Below are 21,262 nucleotides of genomic sequence, written 5' to 3'. Positions count from 1 at the left end.
TTTATTTTTTTCTCAAAACGGCAACGACAGTGATTGTCAGAGACTTAATTTGATGTTCCACTATATTTTAAGAGTTTGTACATGAACTTTATTACCACCTGCTGGTGCAATCTCCAAACTGCAAAAGCAGGAACTGAATTTGGACTTTGCGCTGAGAAAATACGTGATATTGAAACGTCTTAGCACAACTACCAAATTCTTAGGAAAATAGCAAATTGCGCTTTGTGCCACTTTATTTACATACAATAAACCCACAGTTTGCACACCTACACCCAACCATGCACACTGCGCTGGAACGAAAATTGTACTTAGAATTAGCGCTCGGTCGTATCGCTGCACTTTGCGCACTCACGAAAACAGAGCCCTAGGTATCTCTGAAAAGCCCAGGGAGTCCTCTGATAATACCCCAAGATTTACCACTGTAGCATGTATGGGTTAAGACAAACTTAAAAAACGTCATGGTTACTTGTGTAACCGCCATTCCCTGATGGAGGGAACGAGACGTTGTGTCGATGTAGTGACACTAGGGGTCACTCTTGGGAGCCCGAGACACCTCTGGTCTTTGATAAAAGGCCAATGAAAATTGGCGAGTGGTATTTGCATGCCACTCCCCCGGACATACGGGTATAAAAAGGAGCTGGTATGCAACCACTCATTCAGGTTTTATGCTGAGGAGCCGATATTAGGTCCGGCCATTTCAGCAGGTAGTTCAGCATTGTGGCAGGAGGGACACAACGTCTCGTTCCCTCCATCAGGGAATGGAGATTACACAAGTAACCATGATGTTCCCTATCTGTCACTCACTCAAAGTTGTGTCAATGTAGTGACACTAGGGGTCCCTATACGAAACGCCACAATTGGCTGAACTGTGTTACATGAACTGGCGGTGTGTGGTGGGCAGACTACTGTATGCCTCATAGCCAGCACACCAGGTCGACACGTAACCTCCCCCAACATAGTTATGAGTGTCAAATGGCCCTTTGGGGACAACTCAACTACCCAAAAGATAGAGACAGGCTTAACCCAATTGTGGTCTCTTTTCCCCTTCTCTTTTTCCACTCCCTAAAAAACAAGGGGGATTATCTGACTGGGCCGCTAGGTCTAGTGGGGGGGTGTCCCTCCCAAGGGGAAGACACAGCGGAGACCACACCTCGCCCAAAGAGAGGGGGGGATATTTAAGTGGAAGGATACATCACATGGTCTTTCCAACCATGTGGAGAGTCTTCAAGGTAGATCCTGCCCAATGGGGGAGGAGTTACTACAAACATGGAGACTGGGGCAGAGGGGCTCTGCCCAAGAAAGACGCAGTTTTCCAACAGGGAAACGAATTAGCGGAAGATATATATCGCATGGGGTTAGCCTTACACGGAACCGCCACATGCGGAGCACCTACCCCAGAACTGGACTCTTAGTTAGTGCTTGTACTGGGCCGGCAGCGAATCTCTCCGAAAACTTGACTGCCACAGGGCTTGGAGGAAGTCAACCAGGGAACAAACTTGTGAACACTACTGGGAATTAATGGCGCAAGGAGGTGGAAGGCGCTATGTGCAAGCGATAAACCCAGCCGGCTATCCCGGGCTTATCCGCTTGTGTTGCGTGCCACTACCTGGGATGAAACCGGTTCCACCCAGAGGTTGTAGAGCCTTGCAAATGTGTTGGGTGTTGCCCAGCCCACTGCTCTGCAAATGTCTGTTAGAGAGGCACCCCTGGCCAGGGCCCAGGAAGCCGCTACACCCCTGGTAGAATGGGCTCGTAGCCCTACCGGGGGCGGCATGTCCTGGGCGACATATGCCATAGTTATGGCGTCAATGAGCCAGTGGGTGGTCCTCTGCTTGGAGACAGCGCTTCCTTTCCGCTGTGCACCAAAGCAGACAAAGAGCTGCTCAGAGGTTCTAAAGCTCTGCGTGCAATCCAAATAGATGCATAAAGCGCGCACCGGACACAGCGACGACAGGGCTGGGTCTGCCTCCTCCTGGGGCAGCGCTTGCAGGTTCGCCACCTAGTCCCTAAAAGGGGTGGTGGGAATCTTAGGCACATAGCCCGGTCGGGGTCTCAGGATCACGTGAGAGTAACCCGGACTGAACTCCAGGCACGTTTCGCTGATAGAGAACGCTTGCAGGTCACCTACCCTCTTGATGGAAGTGAGCGCAGTCAGGAGGGCAGTCTTCAAGGAGAGTGCCTTAAGCTCAGCTGGCTGCAAAGGCTCAAAGGGGGCTCTCTGTATACCCTGAAGAAATACAGAGAGGTCCCATGAGGGAACAAGGCGCGGTCTGGAAGGGTTCAGCCTCCTGGCGCCTCTTAGGAACCTGATGATCAGGTCGTGCTTCCCTAAGGACTTACCGTCGACTGCGTCGTGGTGTGCTGCTATGGCGGCAATGTACACCTTCAAGGTGGAAGGGGACAGCCTCCCTTCCAACCTCTCCTGCAGGAAGGAAAGCACCGATCCGACTGCGCATCTCTGGGGCTCTTTGCGTCGGGAAGAACACCACTTAGCGAACAGACACCACTTAAAGGCATACAGGCGCCTCGTAGAGGGGGCCCTAGCCTGAGTGATCGTGTCTACCACTGCAGACCGCTTAGGTCTTCCGCGTCCTGTCCAGGGGCCAGACATAGAGATTCCAGAGGTCTGGGCGTGGGTGACAGAGGGTGCCCCGTCCCTGAGAAAGAAGGTCCTTCCTCAGGGGAATTCGCCAGGAGGGAGCTGTCGCGAGGAGCGTGAGGTCCGAGCACCATGTCTGGGTAGGCCAGTAGGGTGCTACCAGACGACCTGCTCCTCGTCCTCCCTGACCTTGCACAGGGTCTGTGCAAGCAGACTCACTGGGGGAAACGCATATTTGCGTAGGCCAGGGGGCCAGCAGCGTGCCAGCGTGTCTATGCCGAGGGGAGCCTCAGTGAGGGCGTACCAGAGCGGGTAGTGGGAGGATTCTTGGGAGGCAAACAGGTCCACCTATGCCCGTCCGAATCGACTCCAAATCAGCTGGACCACCTGAGGGTGGAGTCTTCACCCTCCCCTGAGGGTAACCTGGCGTGACAGCGCGTCTGCTGTAATGTTGAGGTTGCCCGGGATGTGCGTGGCTTGCAGCAACTTGAAGTGCTGCTGACTCCAGAGGAGGAGACGGCGGGCAAGTTGTGACATACAACGAGAGTGCAGACCGCCTTGGCAGTTGACATATGCTACCGTTGCCGTGTTGTCTGTCCGAACCAACACGTGCTTGTCCTGGATCAACTGCCGGAACCTCTGCAGGGCGAGCAGAATTGCCCAAAACTCTAGGCAGTTGATGTGCCGATGCAGTCGCGGGCCCGTCCAGAGGCCAGCGGCTGTGTGCCCATTGCAAACAGCGCCCCAGCCCATTTTGGAGGCGTCTGTCATGACCACGACGCACCTGGAGACCAGTTCTAAAGGAACACCTGCCCGTAGAAACGAGAGTTCGGTCCAAGGGCTGAAAAGATGGTGACAGACCAACGTGATGGCCACGCGATGTGTCCTGTGGTGCCATGCCCATCTCGGGACTCGAGTCTGGAGCCAGTGCTGAAGCGGTCTCATATGCATCAACCCAAGCGGGGTGGCCACCGCCGAGGACGCCATATGCCCCAGGAGCCTCTGAAAAAGTTTCAGTGGAACCGCTGTTTTCAGTTTGAACACATTCAAACAGGCCAGCACCGACTGGGTGCGCTCGTTTGTAAGGCGCACCATCAAAGAGACTGAGTCCAACTCCAAACCGAGAAAAGAGATACTCTGAACTGGGAGGAGCTTGCTCTTTTCCCAGTTGACCCAAAGCCCTAGTCAGCTGAGGTGTGACAGCACCAAGTCCCTGTGTGCGCACAACATGTCTCGAGAGTGAGCTAGGATTAGCCAGTCGTCAAGATAGTTGAGAATGCGAATGCCCACTTCCCTTAATGGGACAAGGGCAGCCTCTGCGATCTTCGTAAAGACACGAGGAGACAGGGACAGGCCGAAAGGGAGGACTTTGTACTGATACGCCTGACCCTCGAATGCAAACCGCAGTAAGGGTCTGTGTCGAGAAAGGATCGAGACGTGGAAGTACGCATCCTTCAGGTCTACCGCCGTGAACCAATCTTGATGCTGGACGCTCGCCAGAATGCGTTTTTGTGTCAGCATCTTGAACGGGAGTCTGTGTAAAGCCCGGTTCAGTACTCACAGGTCCAAGATTGGCTGCAACCCACCGCCTTTATTTGGTACGATGAAGTAGGGGCTGTAAAACCCTTTCTTCATCTCGGCTGGAGGACAGGTCCTATCGCGCCCTTCCATAGGAGGGTAGCGATCTCCGCACACAAGGTGGCAGCGTTTTCGCTCTTGACCAAGGTGAAGTGAATACCGCTGAACCTGGGCGGGCGCCTGGAGAACTGAATCACGTAGCCGAGTTGGATGGTCCGGATCAGCCATCGTGACGGATTGGAGAGCGCGAGCCACGCGTCCAAGTTCCACGCAAGGGGGACCAAGGGACAACGTCGTCAGACGTACCGGCAGGTGGTGCCCACGGCGGGGCGGAGCTCGAGGTGCCACACCATGTCGCGGCCGTGCTGAGTCTAGGGACATCGAAGCACTTACCTGGCTCCTTATGATCACCCCCGGAACAGTCTGGGACGGGGGAGGAAGAGGCCTGTCCTCGTAACCCATGGAGACTGCCACATCGGGGGCGGCTGTGTGCCACAGCTGGACGCTCAGGGGCGGAAAGGCCACCGCTGGAGCGCCAATCCTGCAAGAAAGAATCCGTGGACGGTAGTCGTGGTGACGACCCTACACACCGGGTATGTGACCCAGGGAGGAAGGAAGCCACTCTTTTGCTGAACTGTTGGGTACCGCAGCCACTTGGGCATGCGGCGAAATCAACAAAAGGCAACAAAAGATTTTCCGCCCGGCCCTCCACCGGGGGATGGAGTGGTCTTTCTACCTGCTCCACGTGAGTGGGTTCCCTCGTCCCTGGGTCGCCCGTCTCAGGGGCGCTTTAAGGACCTCCGTGGGTTCTTAGGTGCTGGCTGTGAGACGGGTGGCGTCTGCTTCCTGCCCTTGGCGACGAGCAGACGGGGTGCGGGATCTTGAGCCGTGCTGGGGCAGGATGTGCCTGATTGCCTCTGTCTGCTGCTTCACCGCCGAGAACTGCTGGGCAAAGTCCTCGACGGTGTCGCCGTATAGGCCCGCCTCGGAAATGGGGGCAGCAAGGAACCGTGTCTTGTCGGCACGGTTGAGCACCTCGCCCATCTCGACCAGGTTGAGCCTAAGGTGGCGTTCCTGGACCACTAGTGTGGCCATCGTCCGCCCGAGAGCCCGCACTGTGACCTTCGTCGCTCGGAGAGCGAGGTCGGTCACGAGCGCAGTTCCTGCATCAAATCTGGGGCGGAACTACCCTCGTGCAGTTCTTTCAACGCCTTGGCTTGGTGGACCTGCAGGAGAGCCATGGCGTGCAGGGCAGAGGCGGCTTGTCCAGCAGCGCTGTAGGCTTTAGCCGTCAGGGACGACATGAGCCTACAGGGCTTGGATGGGAGCTTAGGGCGTCCGCACCAGGTGGCGGCTCTCTGCGGGCATAGGTGCACCGCGAGCGCTTTATCCACTGGGGGAATCACCGTATAGCCCCTGGCCGCCCCGCCATCGAGGGTAGTGAGAGCGGGGGAACTGTGGAATCGGGGCCGGGCAGTAAAAGGTGCCTCCCACGACTTCGTCAGCTCCTCGTGCACTTCCGGGAAGAATGGCACTGGAGCGGGGCGTGGCTGCTTTGAGTGGCGCCGCGAGCCCAGGAACCAATCATCAAGCCGCGAGGGTTCAGGGAGAGCAGAAGGTTCCACTCTAACCCGATGCTCGCGGCCGCCCGGGAAAGCATGTCCATCATTTCGGCATCAGCCTGTGACTGGGCAATCGTCCCCGAAAGGGGAAGCCCAGCTGAGGCTTCTGCGTCTGACTGGACAAGCCCACTCTCCGATGCTGCGCTCGAGAGCTCATCATCTTCGCGGGCTCCGAACAAGAAGCCAGACTCTCCGTGAGAGGAGCCGGCGAACTCATCTCCCGATTGGGGCAGACGAGCGTGCTGGGGAATGGGAGGTCCGCGGGGGGGATACCCGGCGGAGATGATCCCACTGGGGTCCCCAAATCACCCCCAGTGCTAGCCACGCCGGCCTCATACCCGTAGGTAGAAGGACCGAGGCGGGGAGCCGCTGGGGTGGCTTGCTTTCTTACGAAAGCAAGCCGCGACCGCAACGTTGCCATGGTCATGTTCTCACAGTGAGAACATGAACCATCCACAAACACTGCCTCCGTGTAGGTCGCGCCCAGACACGAAAGACAGCGATCATGACCATCCGAAGTTGAGAGATAACGACCGCAACCAGGAATAACACACAAACAGAAAGGCATCTTTAAAAAGACGCGTCTTTAAAAAGACGTTCCGTGTGTGCCGCTCTTTTAGAGAAATATATACTCTTTTAGAGGAGGAAAAGCTCTTTCAGAAAATATACTCTCTTGTTTTCCTGCCGAAGCGCCCAGGGGTGTTCTCTGCAGTGCACCAGTGTAGAGGAGGGAGAAGCCGCTGAAATGCGCCGTCAGATCCAGCAGAGGTGAATGAACAGTAATATTCAGCTCAATGAGCATGACCGTTCGGCTCCGAAGAGAAAATCTGAATGAGTGGTTGCACACCAGCTCCTTTTATACCCGTATGTCTGGGGGAGTGGCATGCAAATACAACTCGCCAATTTTCATTGGCCTTTTATCAAAGACCAGAGGTGTCTCGGGCTCCCAAGAGTGACCCCTAGTGTCACTACATCGACACAACGTCAAGTGAGTGACAGATAGGGAACAAATGTCCTACACAAAAATTAATTGCTGGGCCGCAGGAGGATAATGACCTTTAAAGCCTAATGTATCAAATATGATACATAAAAAAACATGTGCAAAATACTTTTTTACGATTTCTTTTTAGTTTGTCTAATGGTACTAAAAACAGTTTAATATTGAAACATTTGAATTTTCTGGCAGTTCTTTCATATGTCAGGCTTTACAGGGTAAAGATGTGTTTCGGGTAATCTGGATCACAAAAATCACATACAAATGTGGTCAAAAACGCATGTGACCACATCACATTTGAGGTGTAAACGCTAATCTGTTCTGTATGTATCCGAGCAGCAGTGAAGTGCCACCCCTCACCTGTCAATCAACTGCTGCGCTAAAACAAGAGTTTAAACTTTGCCGATTATGAGCGGCTTTAAAAGGAATTAACCATCCAATCTGAAAATTTTAAAAAGGGGATACAATATGTACATCACGAGAGCTTCACAGATCTTCTTTAGTGTGTCTTATAAAGTCAGATGACAAGCACGAACACCTGAAGCTCCTTTAATACAGGTAATACACTAAGATAATGGATAATTCTGCTTGACATGTTGTGTTTGTGCTTAGATTCAATTTCAACCGTATCTGGGAGAAACAACGCACAGTTTTTTTTTTCGCTCATACTTTGTCTTTCTGACTTTGTTGCGCTTTATTATCATGCAGCAACTCTGACATAGTGATTGATGTATGCCGTCTTGAGACCCTCCCCTCCAAATCCAAACACGCATGGTCACAGAAGATGCATTTAAGTGACCAGGTGTAAACAGCGATGTGTCTCACCTGACCACATGTGATTGGATCACCCGAGACACATTTTAATACCAGGTGTAAAATGCGCTCATGTTAACCTTCAAAACAGTAAACATAACACTTTTGATTTTCTTTCTTGTGCTTTCAGCCATGATTTCATATTTCCACTTTCTCTCCATCATCCAGATCTGACATCCCAATCCAGCTTTTTATCCTGATCAAACCAGCTCCATAGCAGTCCATCATTACAGCTAAGACCATGCTAGCTGAGCAAGAGCCATCTGTGGCAGCTCTATAACACTTAACCCATTAATCTCCCTAACCAAACCAAAGCCGACCTTGGCTATGGCATTGGAATTACATGCCGAGCAGTTAGCCAATGATTAAATCACTCTTGAGCATTAAGTGCTCCTTCCAAACAGAGCATTAGATACTCAATTATTTATCTCTGCTGCTAATGCACATGGTGCACTCATGTACTAAGCAGGTAAGGATAACAACCAATAATACTCAGCCCTTAATGCTACAGTAAAATCTGGAGGAGATGGATCACTCAAATTAGAGCTCAAAAAACAAAGTAAAAGGAAGATTGAATTGAGCTACTGACTAAGGCATGCAAAAGCTGAAAGTAGTTCATTCTTTCATAGAAATGGTCTGGAATTGATAGAATATCAGTTCTCCTTGCTTGCACTTAGCATCAGTTATAGATTAGATAATATTTTCATTAAATTTAGATGGATTCTGGATTGGCCACAAAAACTTTTGTGAACATTTTTTGACACTTTATGTCTCTAAATTGAAGCGTCACTGATGTCACCTAGCAGAACTGCAAAAATAATCATTCAAACAGGTTTACCAAACCTATTAAGGGGCAATATTTCCCCCCTGGATTTGATTTTCAGGGGCATTTTTTTACCTTTATTAAGGCATACTTTTTAATCATTTGAAACATAAACTGTGTTCATCCGATTGTCAAATACATCAATTTAATAAATTCATTAATACAAATTCTGAAGATGAAGAATATTCATCCGATTGTCAAATACATCAATTTAATAAATTCATTAATACAAATTCTGAAGATGAAGAATATTATTACCTGTTACTCAGGGGTTAAATTGGGATTTTTGAGGAGGGGGAACCCTAAGTCCAACATAAAGTAGAAAGAAGCATAATGCTTATGTAATTAACTTTAAAGAACTTTAAAGGTGCTTGAGCAAAAATGTTGTTCCAGACCATTCCACCACAATTTAACATCTGCTCTTACACAAAGAATTAAAGGTGCTATATGTAATATTTTAATGTACTAAATCATAAAATGACCATAATATGTCATTAGAGAAGTAGGAAACATACTAAGTTGAAATACTGGCTTCTCCGATAACAATGCTACAGCCAGTATATTCTACTTTGAAGTTTCCATTCTGGGCGGAATTTCTGTTTATGGTTTGGCCTGTGTGATCTCGCCCACTGCCCACTCACCAATACTATTTAGACACCGCCAGGTTGCCAGATTTGTACAAGTTTGCAGGCAAACAACACTGCGTGCTGCAGCCATGGAAGCCAGCAAACAAACTGGATCAGAGATAACAGCTTCCACCCAACCTAAAAAGCCTCGTCATTCATCTAAAAACTACCATGACTAGAGACGTACTAAAACAAGGATAAATATTGGAGATGCCTTTGGAAGATGGAGACGGCTTAAAGCCCAGAAATCCTTTAAAACGGATGCTGAGTTGGCTAATTTGCATATCAACATTCTGGCAACCCGCATGAGCTTCGAGTCTGGGGCGGGGCAGACAACTCTCCAATATTTTGAAATTGGACTGCAGTACCCATTTCAAACGCTTTTTGTCAATCTTACATATAGCACTTTTAAATCAACATCAACTCATACTGTATGCCTTAATTTATATAACTAGGTCTATAATAGAACATTGAGAAATATATAAGATGTAACAAAAAGAAAAACTGAAGAATTCAATAAGGGGCATTTTTTGCCCCCACATTTTTAATTTCAGGGGCATTTTTGCTCTGATCCCCCTTTAATTTCTGACACTGGACCAAACACATAATCTACGCCACCACGAGGACTTACAAGTGCATTGGGAATTGGGCATTCCAAATTGGGGAGAAAAAAGGGGAAAAAATAAAATAAAATAAAAAAACATTGAAAAATTTCACACTTGAGCTTTAGCTAAATTAACTGCAATTACAATATACCAGGCCAACATTTACTTGCACAAATAATTATTTAATGGCACTCATTTGTTATGTAATCTATAATACAGCAATGTAGTGATTTGTTATCCTCCAGCACAAGCAAAAAATGCTGAGTAACAGCCTAACAGGGTAAACCGCAGTCTTTAAAACACTTCCTCACTAGAATTATTATCCTCCGGAGACTTGTTAAATTAATCTGCATATGAGAGACTTTGCCCACAGAGAGCCTACTCTTCCACATTACTCAAAGAAAAATTATCTGTTCTAGCAGATTCCAAATCGAGTGAGCATATTGCCATTTTGGGATCAAAAGAAACATATCACTCAACAGATTAAAACTGAATAAGTGTAACTTATTGTTTCCTACCTAGACAACAAATGAAAACTACCAATAAATCAGCTAATCGGTTTAAATCAATAGGCCACCCATGTATGGGAGTAATTTTCTCCTCCTGATTAGCAAAATGCATTAATGCTTCCTCCTTCTCTGGGAGACCAAAAGACAGTCTCACCTCCAATAGAAGCAGTACTGTTCATAAAGCTCTTTGTCAGGGCCATCTATTTAAAGAAGCGCCCTGGAGTACACAAAATCAGATTCAACTTAAAGAGGCAATTCACACCAGACATGTTTTTGTGTCTGTCTGCACTGTATTTGAATTGTTTTTCTATGTAAACATGCTCTAGACGGACATCTTTGACCATTGCGCCATGACACTTTGCACTTCCCGTCATGTGCTATACCTACATCCGTCACGGAAGATCACGCGATGTTTTCTTTCTTTATTGCAGACTTGGCGGAATTTCAGATAGACAAAGGTTTGAATTTACATATAATATCCAGAAAAAATTATTCATTTGAAAAGGTTATGTGCTGCTTAATACAGTGTCTACTGTGAAAGCCCAATAAAAGCCTATATTATTCTAATGCTAAACAAAGGATTCAGTATTTTAAGTAATTCTGAATAGTTTTTTATGAATAAACATGTAACGATAACATATAACATGACATAAAACATGATTTACTGTTAAAAGAACACAGATTTGAGAGAGTTTGGTGGAACAGAAGGTATCAGAATAAACACCCTGGTAATGGCATACTACTCTTATTTCTGCCATAGACTGACACAGCAGTAGTAGTTAAAGTAGAATGTGTAGTATGCAATTGAGAACTCAGCCCATGAATGTGTCATCAAAGCTTGTGCAGCCACTTTGGAGCAACTGTGACGGCTGTGCCAGATGGCTGGTCTCGAATCGCTCTCGCGGTACTTTGATAGCACACGTCATAACTGACATGCACAGCTTCAAGTCTGGTGCCGATTGGTCTGCGCAGTACTGCATGAAGACGAACACACTTGATAACTTCTCCTCTGTCTTGCGTGCACTCCATACACCAGTATCCACTGCCTTCTCTCTCATTGCTAGTCACTCCCGAATGTCGCTCATTATTTGCATTAAGTTCAACTTTTCTCAACTTTGTCTTGTCGCTCGCCATGCCCACATCTTGTCGACAATGGTCACTGTTGCTCGTGTTGCAGAAGTCACTCTGTGCTCTTTGAAAACGAATGAGATTGTGTCTCTTTGTCGCTCTGTGTCGCTGGCGGTGTGAACAGGGCTTAATGCATACGCAAGCATACGCCGTATGCCCAACTATCTTTCTATGGATTTTGCATATATTCACCTAAAATGAGTAATGATATACAGTGTTGGGTGTAACACGTTACAGTAACGCATTACTGTAATTAAATTTTCCTTGAAAAAGTAAAGTAAGGCATTACTCTTAATTTTTTTGTCATTTAATTATAGTTACATGTGATGTACTTGTGTTACATACTGTATATACTTTCAATAATTCTATATAAAACAATACTGAATTGAAAATCGAAATTTAACGTCTAATGAAAACATTTGTTTTCTAATTCAACGCGGCCCCTTTAAATGCATTGGCATTATGCCTGCGTGCGTGAGTTCACGCCACTATGTTGAGAAATCACTCAAGTGAAAAGATGTCTGAAGATATGAGTGGCTGTTTTACTAAATGTAATATCCCTATTACTACGAGTTTATGACAAATGGAGATAAGGCAAATGCAGATCCGAAGCACTTGACACAGCAACACAGATATACACTTCTGAGAGATAGCAGAGGCTGTTCACACTGAATGTGTTTTTGCGCACTTCTGCACTGTGTTTTAATTGTTTTCTGATGTAATCACGTGCTAGATGGACGTCTTTGACTGCTGCGGTACATCTTGTGGTTTCATTCAAGTCTCGCGCAGGACTCACGGACTTTAGACACCGTGTCAAGTTAAAATGAGCTTCAAAATTTAAAAATGCACCTCTAGACACCTGCGTTCTGCTTCATTTATTGTGCTTTGTTTAGCTTGTTTTTAACGCAGGTGTCATTTTGATTCAATGTTCTTTAGAAGCTCAGGTGTCACTTAATGTGACTGTTGTACCGTTACACATGATTCCAAACGGTAAAGTTTCAATCCAAATAATGTTTCAGCACGTGAAACAGTAAGCCAATATGTTTCCCTTCTGCTCTGGTTTGCTGAGGGGCCACTGTGCCTTGTTAAAACTGTTTACTGTTTCTATACTGTTACAAATGTTGCCTACGATGCTTACATGAAATACAGCCTTTTGCAACAAATGTACTTGCTTGGAGAAGAAATTATAAAGAGTGATCGATTTTGAGCAACATATTTTATTAACCATTTAAGAACAGTTTAAGAACAGTTCGAGAATAATTTATTTGATGTTATAGGATTTATTTGAAAGAATTAAAAGAATAATTCATCCATTTATTGTCCATCTGGTCAAAGTTAATAGAGCTGTTCAGCTGTGACGTCAATTGGTAGGCAAACCTGGAAGTCTAATTCTCCATGGGTTCCCTCTGGATTTTCCTATGGGTTTTTAAAATGATGTTTTTGAACTTATGTGTAAAATAGGGTCTGTGGTAAACATTACCTGGTAATACGTGGATGTTTTGTTCTACAACATAAATTGCACACAGTCATTCCTCAAACGTGAATTTTGAAGCCGCCGTGCATTTTTTAAAAAAAGGATGTAGTTTTCAATACGGCTTCAAAATTCACATTTTAGGTATGACCGTGTGTAATTTATATTGTAGAATAAAACATTCACATATCATCAAGTAATGTTTACCACAGACCTTATTTTTCTCATAAATTCAAAACCCCCATTATAAAAACCCATAGGAAAATCCAGAGGGAACCCATGGCGAATTCTCTTCCGGGTTTTTGGACTACAAGCTGAACAGCTCTATAAGGGTTTTAGAAAAGTAATTAGCAATGAGTCATTTAATTACATTTCAGACAGAGTAATATGTACAGTAATCTAATTACAATGTAGAAGATGTAATAAGTAATTAGTAATTAACTACTTTTTTGGAGTAACTTACCCAACACTGATGATATGTATGGCTGCAAGAATTATGGGTAAGCTTTTGAACCATAACTTTTCAATCTACTGAAGTGTTGCCGCAGCACCATTAAGTGAATTGTGAATTTTTTAAGTGTACAGAGATTCTCTCTTAAAGCGTACAGAGCAGCAGGAGGCGGGAGCGCTGAACTGAAGCAAAGTCTTTCTAGAAAGTCAGTCCACTGGAATGCTCCCGGGAAGCTATTTCCAGTCATGAAAGTGCAGCTCCTATTTACTTGAATGGAGAAAGACCGAAATCTCCAAAATGGTTGGTCAAGATTACCATCAAAGAACATTTCAAATCGGCAGTAAAATCGGACAACCCTGGAATCATAAATTGTGCTGCTTTACCTCAGATTACGCTAAAAGAATGCAATTTTCCTGGCTTGTATAGCTAATATGCATGCGCAATCTCGAGTTGATTGACAGGCAATTTTTATATCTAAAAGGTGATTGGCTCTTTTACTTGTAAGGCAAGACCTCCTTTCTACATCCATTGACCCTTGGGCATTCCAATTTCTCCCATTCATTTTAATAGAAGTTGCCCGTCTCTGATAAATAGCCTCTGACTGAAGACGCGGGCAAGATAGACATTCCGACTCAGCTAAAGAACCAATCAGGACGTTTGTTTCAGATGAGATTGGATATTTGCAAACCAATCATATTGTCCGTTTCAGTAACCTGACATTTCTAGCATCTACAATGAAATGCTGATTCGCCAGCAGCCATGAAGTCACCATAATTTGCGCTGTAAATTTACGTTGCTGCTAAATGTGAAAACATTGTGGAAAAAACCGAGTCACTGCACCCGTGCTAGTTTTTAATGCTTTTCGAAGATGCTGGACAAGTTAACAGAGTTGTCCCGTAATTTGATTAGCCTATATCAAATGTCATTTTTTTTTCTGCCTTTCATTGCCATCAGTTGTGCCTTTATTTCCCGTGATATCAAATAATTTCCTTAGGAAAACAATTTCACTATACACAGATAAGCACACTGTAGTACACAAAACAAATAGTCATTAATTCTAGTATATAGTAATATAAGATAGTTAATGTGAACATTACAACACTCATTTTGCAAAACAATGCTTAACATTAATGCTTAACATTTATTTTGTATTAGGTTTTGTATGTTTTAATCTATTAATTAGAATAATTATAAAGTGTTACCCATTTTACTAGTAATAAAAAGAACAGTTCATCAAACATATTACTTTAAGTAGATATGTAACATCAAGTAACCCTACCATGGTATTAAGTACTATAATGTACACCATGCCATCAAGAAACTTAAAGTCTTACCCTGACAAACATTTTGTAAGTTCATAAGGGACAAAGATTACAACAGACCATATTATATTCCTTTAAAAAATAAAAAAAAATAAAAAAATTAAAAAGATATATTTTTACACATTTTACACGTTAATGTAAGTGTATGACTTTGAGGCCGGGTGTGTGCGTGTATTTTTTTTTTTTTTAAATGGACTGCTGAGATTTTTAGATTCTGTGTCAAGTTAAAATGAACTTTAACTTTCAAATACAGGACTCGAGACACCTGCATTCTGTTATAGACTATTTAGCTTGATACAGCTTCTAAAAGAAACACGGCACTCCTGCACAAAAAAAAAAAAAAACCCAGCAAGACAAGGCGCAACAGTAAAAGATAACCGTCTAGCACTGTTTCCATAGAAAAACAGTGCACAAACAGTGCAGACAGATGCAAAAATTTGTTAGATGTGAACGGCCCCCTAAGACTAGCCGTTTTAATTAGCATGTAGCGAGTAATGCTCTGAGATCAGCATTCCCAGAACTCAAGCCCAGAACTCAATCAAACAGGCTAAGGCCTGTAAACCAGTTAGCACAAAACAGCTGACTAATGTTTTTGGAAGCCCACACAGCAGTACATACTGGTGTGATTTGCATTAATGAGGCAAAGGGGTCTTTGTTAAGCATGTTGTAAGTTTGACACTTTACCTTTGTGGAGTATGAATTCCCCCTTGCTCTGTACTTGTCCATTCAGCCAAAGATATAAAAACCTCTCGCAGCCAAACAGAGATAAGATGTTAACGTGATAGTTCACCCAAAAATGAAAATTCTGTAATAAATTACTCACTCTCATGTTACATAAATAATAAATATAATATAAAAAGGTTAATTCTATGGAAGAGCATCAAAAAACTCTATTTAACAGATTCTTGCTGCAGGCTTTGACCTTTGTGACCTTACACGGCTGCGGAATGACATGTTCTTCATGCGAATATTAAAAACACCGAAGCTGGTCATCCCCTGTGACCTCACAACACAGATGAAATGCACTGTCATTTGAAGAATGTTGTTGTAATGTGTACAAAACAGAACAAAATGAACAAGACATTCTTTCGCCGAGGGAAAAAGGAAAGCTGTCTGATCCACACCAGCCACAAAAGGTGCAAGAGACTAAAGGCAAAGTGTAACCAGAGTCCAGTGTCTGGCAGAGGGAGAGCAATGCTAGCTGAGTCCTGATCACATTACAGTCTTCTCACCTCCAGAGATATTTTCCTTCAACAGGACAGAAGAGTTAACTATTCTACAAAAACTACATTTAATGTGTCTGTAAATGAAAACATACAACCTTCTTTTCACATTAAAAATATGCGCCCATACAATACCAACTCCACTGATATTAATCTATAAAACTGCTGTTGATATACAGACATCAGACTAGACAATGAAATAAATTGTGTTCCATTTTTGTTCCATGGATTCACATAATCAGTGTCGGAACAATCCACATAATCTCCATGTCTAATTTTTCAAAGTCAGAAATTCTATACATTTCACTGAGAAAAATGTAAATAATTTGTCAAATTCTACCACAGAAGTTTATTAAGAGAAAACAATGGAGACATATCCATATTTAGCATGACGGGGATGTGCCAGGTTGTTCGACTAATCGACTGGTCATCCAACCACTGACTAGTCGATTACTGGGGTTGACTACTATCATTAATATTTTTAGTGGTGGTGGTTTTAATGGGAGACACGTTTCTCAAATTAATTGAGAGACGCAACTTCTTAGAGAGCTTTTTTGAGTGATTATAGCTTACTGTTGGACATTAAATCCTCTGCTGTGAGCAATGTTACCATATTTGTGAGGTGATGTGGAGAGATTAAAGTCTTTTGCTGATTCTGTCTGAGACTGCTTAAATAAATAGTTGCAATAAAAAAAGGTTTAAACTGCTCGATGTTGTGAACTAGATGTGTACACACTAGTGTTGTTAACAGTACCGGTACTTCGGTACCAAGTCGATACTAAAATAAAAAAGACGTAATGATACCAGTGTTTCTATAGTACCGAGCACCGACTCTATCTGGTACCAGCACAGTATGACTGACACACGACTGCTTTACAATGCTCACAGGCTTATTTTGAACATGTGCTCTGTTACTCCATGTACACTGAAATGGACAATTAATCAAATAAAATTGTAACATGTCCTAGTGTGATTTATTAAACTGCTAAATGCTGCAATCTTACTGTGGATAAGCAGCGTACTTTAAATAAATCTGACCGCTCATCCACTAGAAACTCCACAGACATTGAGAATCATTCATGTTGTATCAGATGACAGAGCAGAGCACTAATCTACTGTGAACCACACAGCACACGTAAAATATATATCGCATTTAAAACAACAGAGTTGATCAAAGTGCTTCACATTAATAACATTTTAAACATTTAAAAATTACCACATACACAAACACCAGTAATCTAAAACACAAAGTGCAAACACTCCAAAACAATGTCCTACAGTTCATTTGTCAGACTCAAAGGCCAGTGTAAAGAGATGAGATTTCAGACAAAAAACACGTCATAATAAAAGCACAATTCAAAACACAATCTAGATGCCTGAAATTGAAGAAATTGTGAAAGAAATATTTTACAACTGTATAGTAAAATGTAATATTCACTGTAGTAATAATAATAATAATAATTAACCAAAATATCACAAGCAAGACAGGTGTTGAATAAAAGTTTGGGGCATTTGAAAAGTTCTATTTTCACTTGTTAAAAGTTTTAAGAATTTACTGATTAGACACCATTTTGATGATGAAATTATATTAAACAAAAAAAAAATTATTAAACTATAATTATTAAAATAATTATTAAATAATTAAAAATAACTAAACTGGTGTGTTCAGTAGCACATTATAATATTAGCATATTTTTGCTGTGGTATCAAAGTTGGTTTCGAGAACCGTGAAATTTCACTGGTATCGGTACCGACTACAGAAATTTTGGCACCATGACAACACTAATATCCACAATATTATCTAGAAGTTTTGTGCTTTTGAATGCACAGTGAGGATCGCCTTGGTATATCCCTCTAAAATGCATCTGATCGGGGTCATGCGAACATAATGGAGCCTAATTATACATTATCCTTAACACTGACTAGTTGACTAATCGTTCAAACAACCTTCTGACTAGTCGATTAAGAAAATTGGTAGTTTTCAACATCCCTAGTGTTCACCCACAGCATTTTGACCTGAGAGGCTTCAAAAAAATAAACAGCCTAATATAACATTTGTGAATACCTAATTGTTGTACAATATTTCAGTAGCAAAGGCAATAAGTACTTCATAGTATGACCTTATCCTCCATAAAAGGTCTCACTTATGGAATGGTTAATGGACTGGATGCCTTGACCTTAGGTCAAGGATTTTGGTTTCTTTGAGATCTCATTTAAAATATTCATATACAGTACTTAAAGAGAATAGTTCACCCAAAACATTTTAATTCTCTCATCATTTACTCACCCTCATGCCATCCCAGATGTGTATGACTTTATTTCTTCTGCTGAACACAAATAAAGTTTTTGTAAAGAATATTTCAGCTCTGGTCCTCACAATGCAAGTGAATGGTGACCAACATTTTGAAGCTCCAAAAAGCACAGTGGTTAAATAATAAGACTCAAGTGTTTAAATTCATGTCTTCAGAAGCGGTATGATAGGTGTGGGTGAAAAACAGATACATTTATAAGTCCTTTTTTACTATAAATCTCCACTTTCACATTCTTCTTCTTTTGTTAATGACGATTCGCATTCTTTGTGCATACTGCCACCTACTGGGTAGGGAGGAGAATTTATAGTAAAAAGGACTTAAATATTGATCTACTGGATTACTTTTATGCTGCCTTTTTGTGCATTTTGGCTTCAAATGTTGGTCATCATTCACTTGCATTGTATAGACCTACAGAGCTGAAATATTCTTCGAGAAATCATAGAAGAAAGAAAGTCATATACATCTGGGATGGAATGAGGGTGATTAAACGATGAGAGAATTTTTATTTGTGGGTGACCTATGCCTTTAACAGGTATAGTGATTTACAAATCAATAAAGATATAGCTATAGATTATCACCACAGTGGAAGATACGTGTAACATTCTTGAAATTTTGTTTCAATGTCTATCATTAAAATAAACATTTAATGTACCTGATATATTTTTTGTTAATGTAGAGTAAATCATAAGACTCAGAGCATCCTTTTAGGATTACTCCAAGACTTTTGGAGAAAACTCATACTATGGCCTTGAGCAAGACGTGGAATATGATTTACTTAATTTAATCTATTCTCCCATATCTCTTAGGAAACACAATCAAAACAAGGCAATCACAATTATCCGAGATCTCATTCTCTGTGGTGCATGCAGTACCATGGCCCAGTGAACTGCCTATTTATATAAACATCATTATGGGATGCCCTAACATTCTATCTAGGTAGGCAGCTCACTAGATTTGTGAGACCTTGTCTGAAATGACGTGGTAGCTTTGAGAGAACAGAGACGATGAAAAAGACAAACCGCATCCAAATCAGGTCGTTTCCAAAAAAGTGCCTGACACTAACTAGTGTTTCTGTTTCTTCTCTTCCATGACATGATGATCTATGCCCATATTAATATAAATTCATTTCGCTATGTTTATATTTGCAAATCCTCGAATGGCTCATTGTCATGCAAATAACATGATATCACAATGTATCCGACGGAATGAAGCTATAATTCATGAATTTCGTAAGGAGAACATTAAAAATGCAACGTTTTCACGGTCCTTACCAAATATTTCTAAGCATAGCCTGCAAAGGATTGGCAGAAGGACCTGGGTGCCAATGAGATCTGTTATGAGGGTTTTGTGCCTCCAATTCTCAATTCACAACATACAAATAACAGAAAAACACAGGACTTTCACATGCATGTACCTGATCTAACGGAAGGTTGGTTATCTCGCTTATGGGCTGGAGTAAGTTAGATCCGGTGCACGCTGATAGCGCCTCAGTAGCCATGTTTCGCTATTGTATGAGTTCAGTAATGTTCTCTATATAACAGTGGCAGCCCAATCCGCCCCACACACATAACACATCCACATCCACCGCTGGAGAGTGACTGTTGCTGCTTACTGCTGTCTACTGCTGGTAAAAAAGCGACATTACAACACACCCACACGGCACAGGCTGTGTCTCGTTTCGAAGGCTGCGTGCTAGGTAGGACGCGTCCTTTGAAGGCTGCAGTATACCGAGTGTCCTCCTTTAAACAAGCCTCGTTTTAACAAGACGGCCGTCGTAGGACAAACGGAAACGGAACATAACATGTTGCTATGACAGCACGCCACTCTTTAACGTGCGCAAGCGCTTTGAGTGAGAAGGGAACAAAGTCCCTTTTGAAGGGGATGTATGAGGTACATTTTAGGAGAGTTATAATGATGTAAAGAGAAAATGAAATAGATTTTACAGGTGTACGTTTAGTTTAATACTTTAATTTAATTATATATTAATATAATTATACATATTATATATTCTGCACCCATCTACTGAGGTACTTCAACTTGGGAATTAACATTCCTTGCGTTTGAACATCATATTTACATTTCTTTTACACATTTCCGTTGAAGCAAAGAATTGTGGGTTATGAGTGCCCACAAAGGACACACCTCATGCATCGTCCGAACTCCCGTGAAAGAAGGTCGCATTCAAAGGCTGCATTCAAAGTGTCCTACTCGCTTTTCTGAAACGAGACAGCCTCGATGACGTATGCGGCAGACAAATGTGACCTCCGGAGGGCGCATCCTTCCAAACGAGACACAGCCACAGTCTGCCAACCAGATTTCCGAACCCTACTACAGTGAAGGCTTGGCTCATGAATTATGGAACGTGAGGTCACGTTTGCTTAGTGGGTTTAATCAAAGACTGTTTAGTCCAAGACGGACCACTTCAATTAAAATGAATGGGAGAAATCGAAACGGCCAATATGGCGGATGTAGAAAAGGAAGTCCCGCCTTACAGGTAAAAGTGCCAGTCACCTTTTAGATACAGTCATCGCCTTGTCTGTCAACTTGAGAGAGCGCATGCGCATTAGCTGGACCAGCCTTAACAATCCACAATATTCCTGAGTCCCATGATGCTTTGCGGGCGATGTGGGTAGAATTCCAGTTAAGCGTAAACAATCATTATGTTATGTAATAGCAGCATTAAAAATGACAGAAACTTAAAAACAAATGATCACAGAATTATAACAAGGCAATATTGTTCTTCCCCACCTATCTGTTAATGATTATGGGTTTGAGGAGGATGGCCAAATATCACAAATAGAAGCATTTTAGTTATTTTGTTGAGTCTTTATCCATTGATGGAAGAACCTGAGCAGACTAATCTGAAAAGCAATGTAGCCTATTAGCGCCTTCACAGCTGTAAAGTTGGACATGTTTATTTTAAAGCATATATTGAGTCTAGTCAGAACCTGAAGAGTTTGTTGTACTGAGATTATGTACTCACTGCAGGTACAGGGGAGGTCTAGACAGCAGGGTGCTCATGTATTACAGGACACAGGTGATGAGACTGTCATGCTGCTGTTTTTCGGATGAAATGCAAATATTTTGTGGGAGATGACTGTGTAACAAGCTCAATCTAGCTTTATAATTGTTAGTTTACATAAATAATCTCCTTATCTAAATGCTATAACCTACATGAAATGTTTT

General features: G+C 43.0%; 1 protein-coding gene across 1 annotated transcript in view; it reads right to left on the bottom strand.

Moving 5' to 3' along the window:
- Positions 1 to 19,832, bottom strand: part of mboat2b (membrane bound O-acyltransferase domain containing 2b) — a 91,518-nt gene extending 71,686 nt beyond the window's left edge. The window contains exon 1 of the mRNA XM_051645264.1: positions 19,491 to 19,832. Within this exon, the coding sequence (XP_051501224.1) occupies positions 19,491 to 19,574 (84 nt within the window). The 5' untranslated portion in view covers positions 19,575 to 19,832. The remainder of the gene's footprint in view (positions 1 to 19,490) is intronic.
- Between the last annotated feature and the right edge of the window lie 1,430 nt (positions 19,833 to 21,262).

Source organism: Myxocyprinus asiaticus, chromosome 19 (genome assembly GCF_019703515.2).
Source record: "Myxocyprinus asiaticus isolate MX2 ecotype Aquarium Trade chromosome 19, UBuf_Myxa_2, whole genome shotgun sequence".
NCBI classification, from domain to species: domain Eukaryota; kingdom Metazoa; phylum Chordata; class Actinopteri; order Cypriniformes; family Catostomidae; genus Myxocyprinus; species Myxocyprinus asiaticus.
The sequence above is the reverse complement of the archived record's forward strand: the minus strand, read 5'-3'. Positions and strand labels throughout refer to the sequence as shown.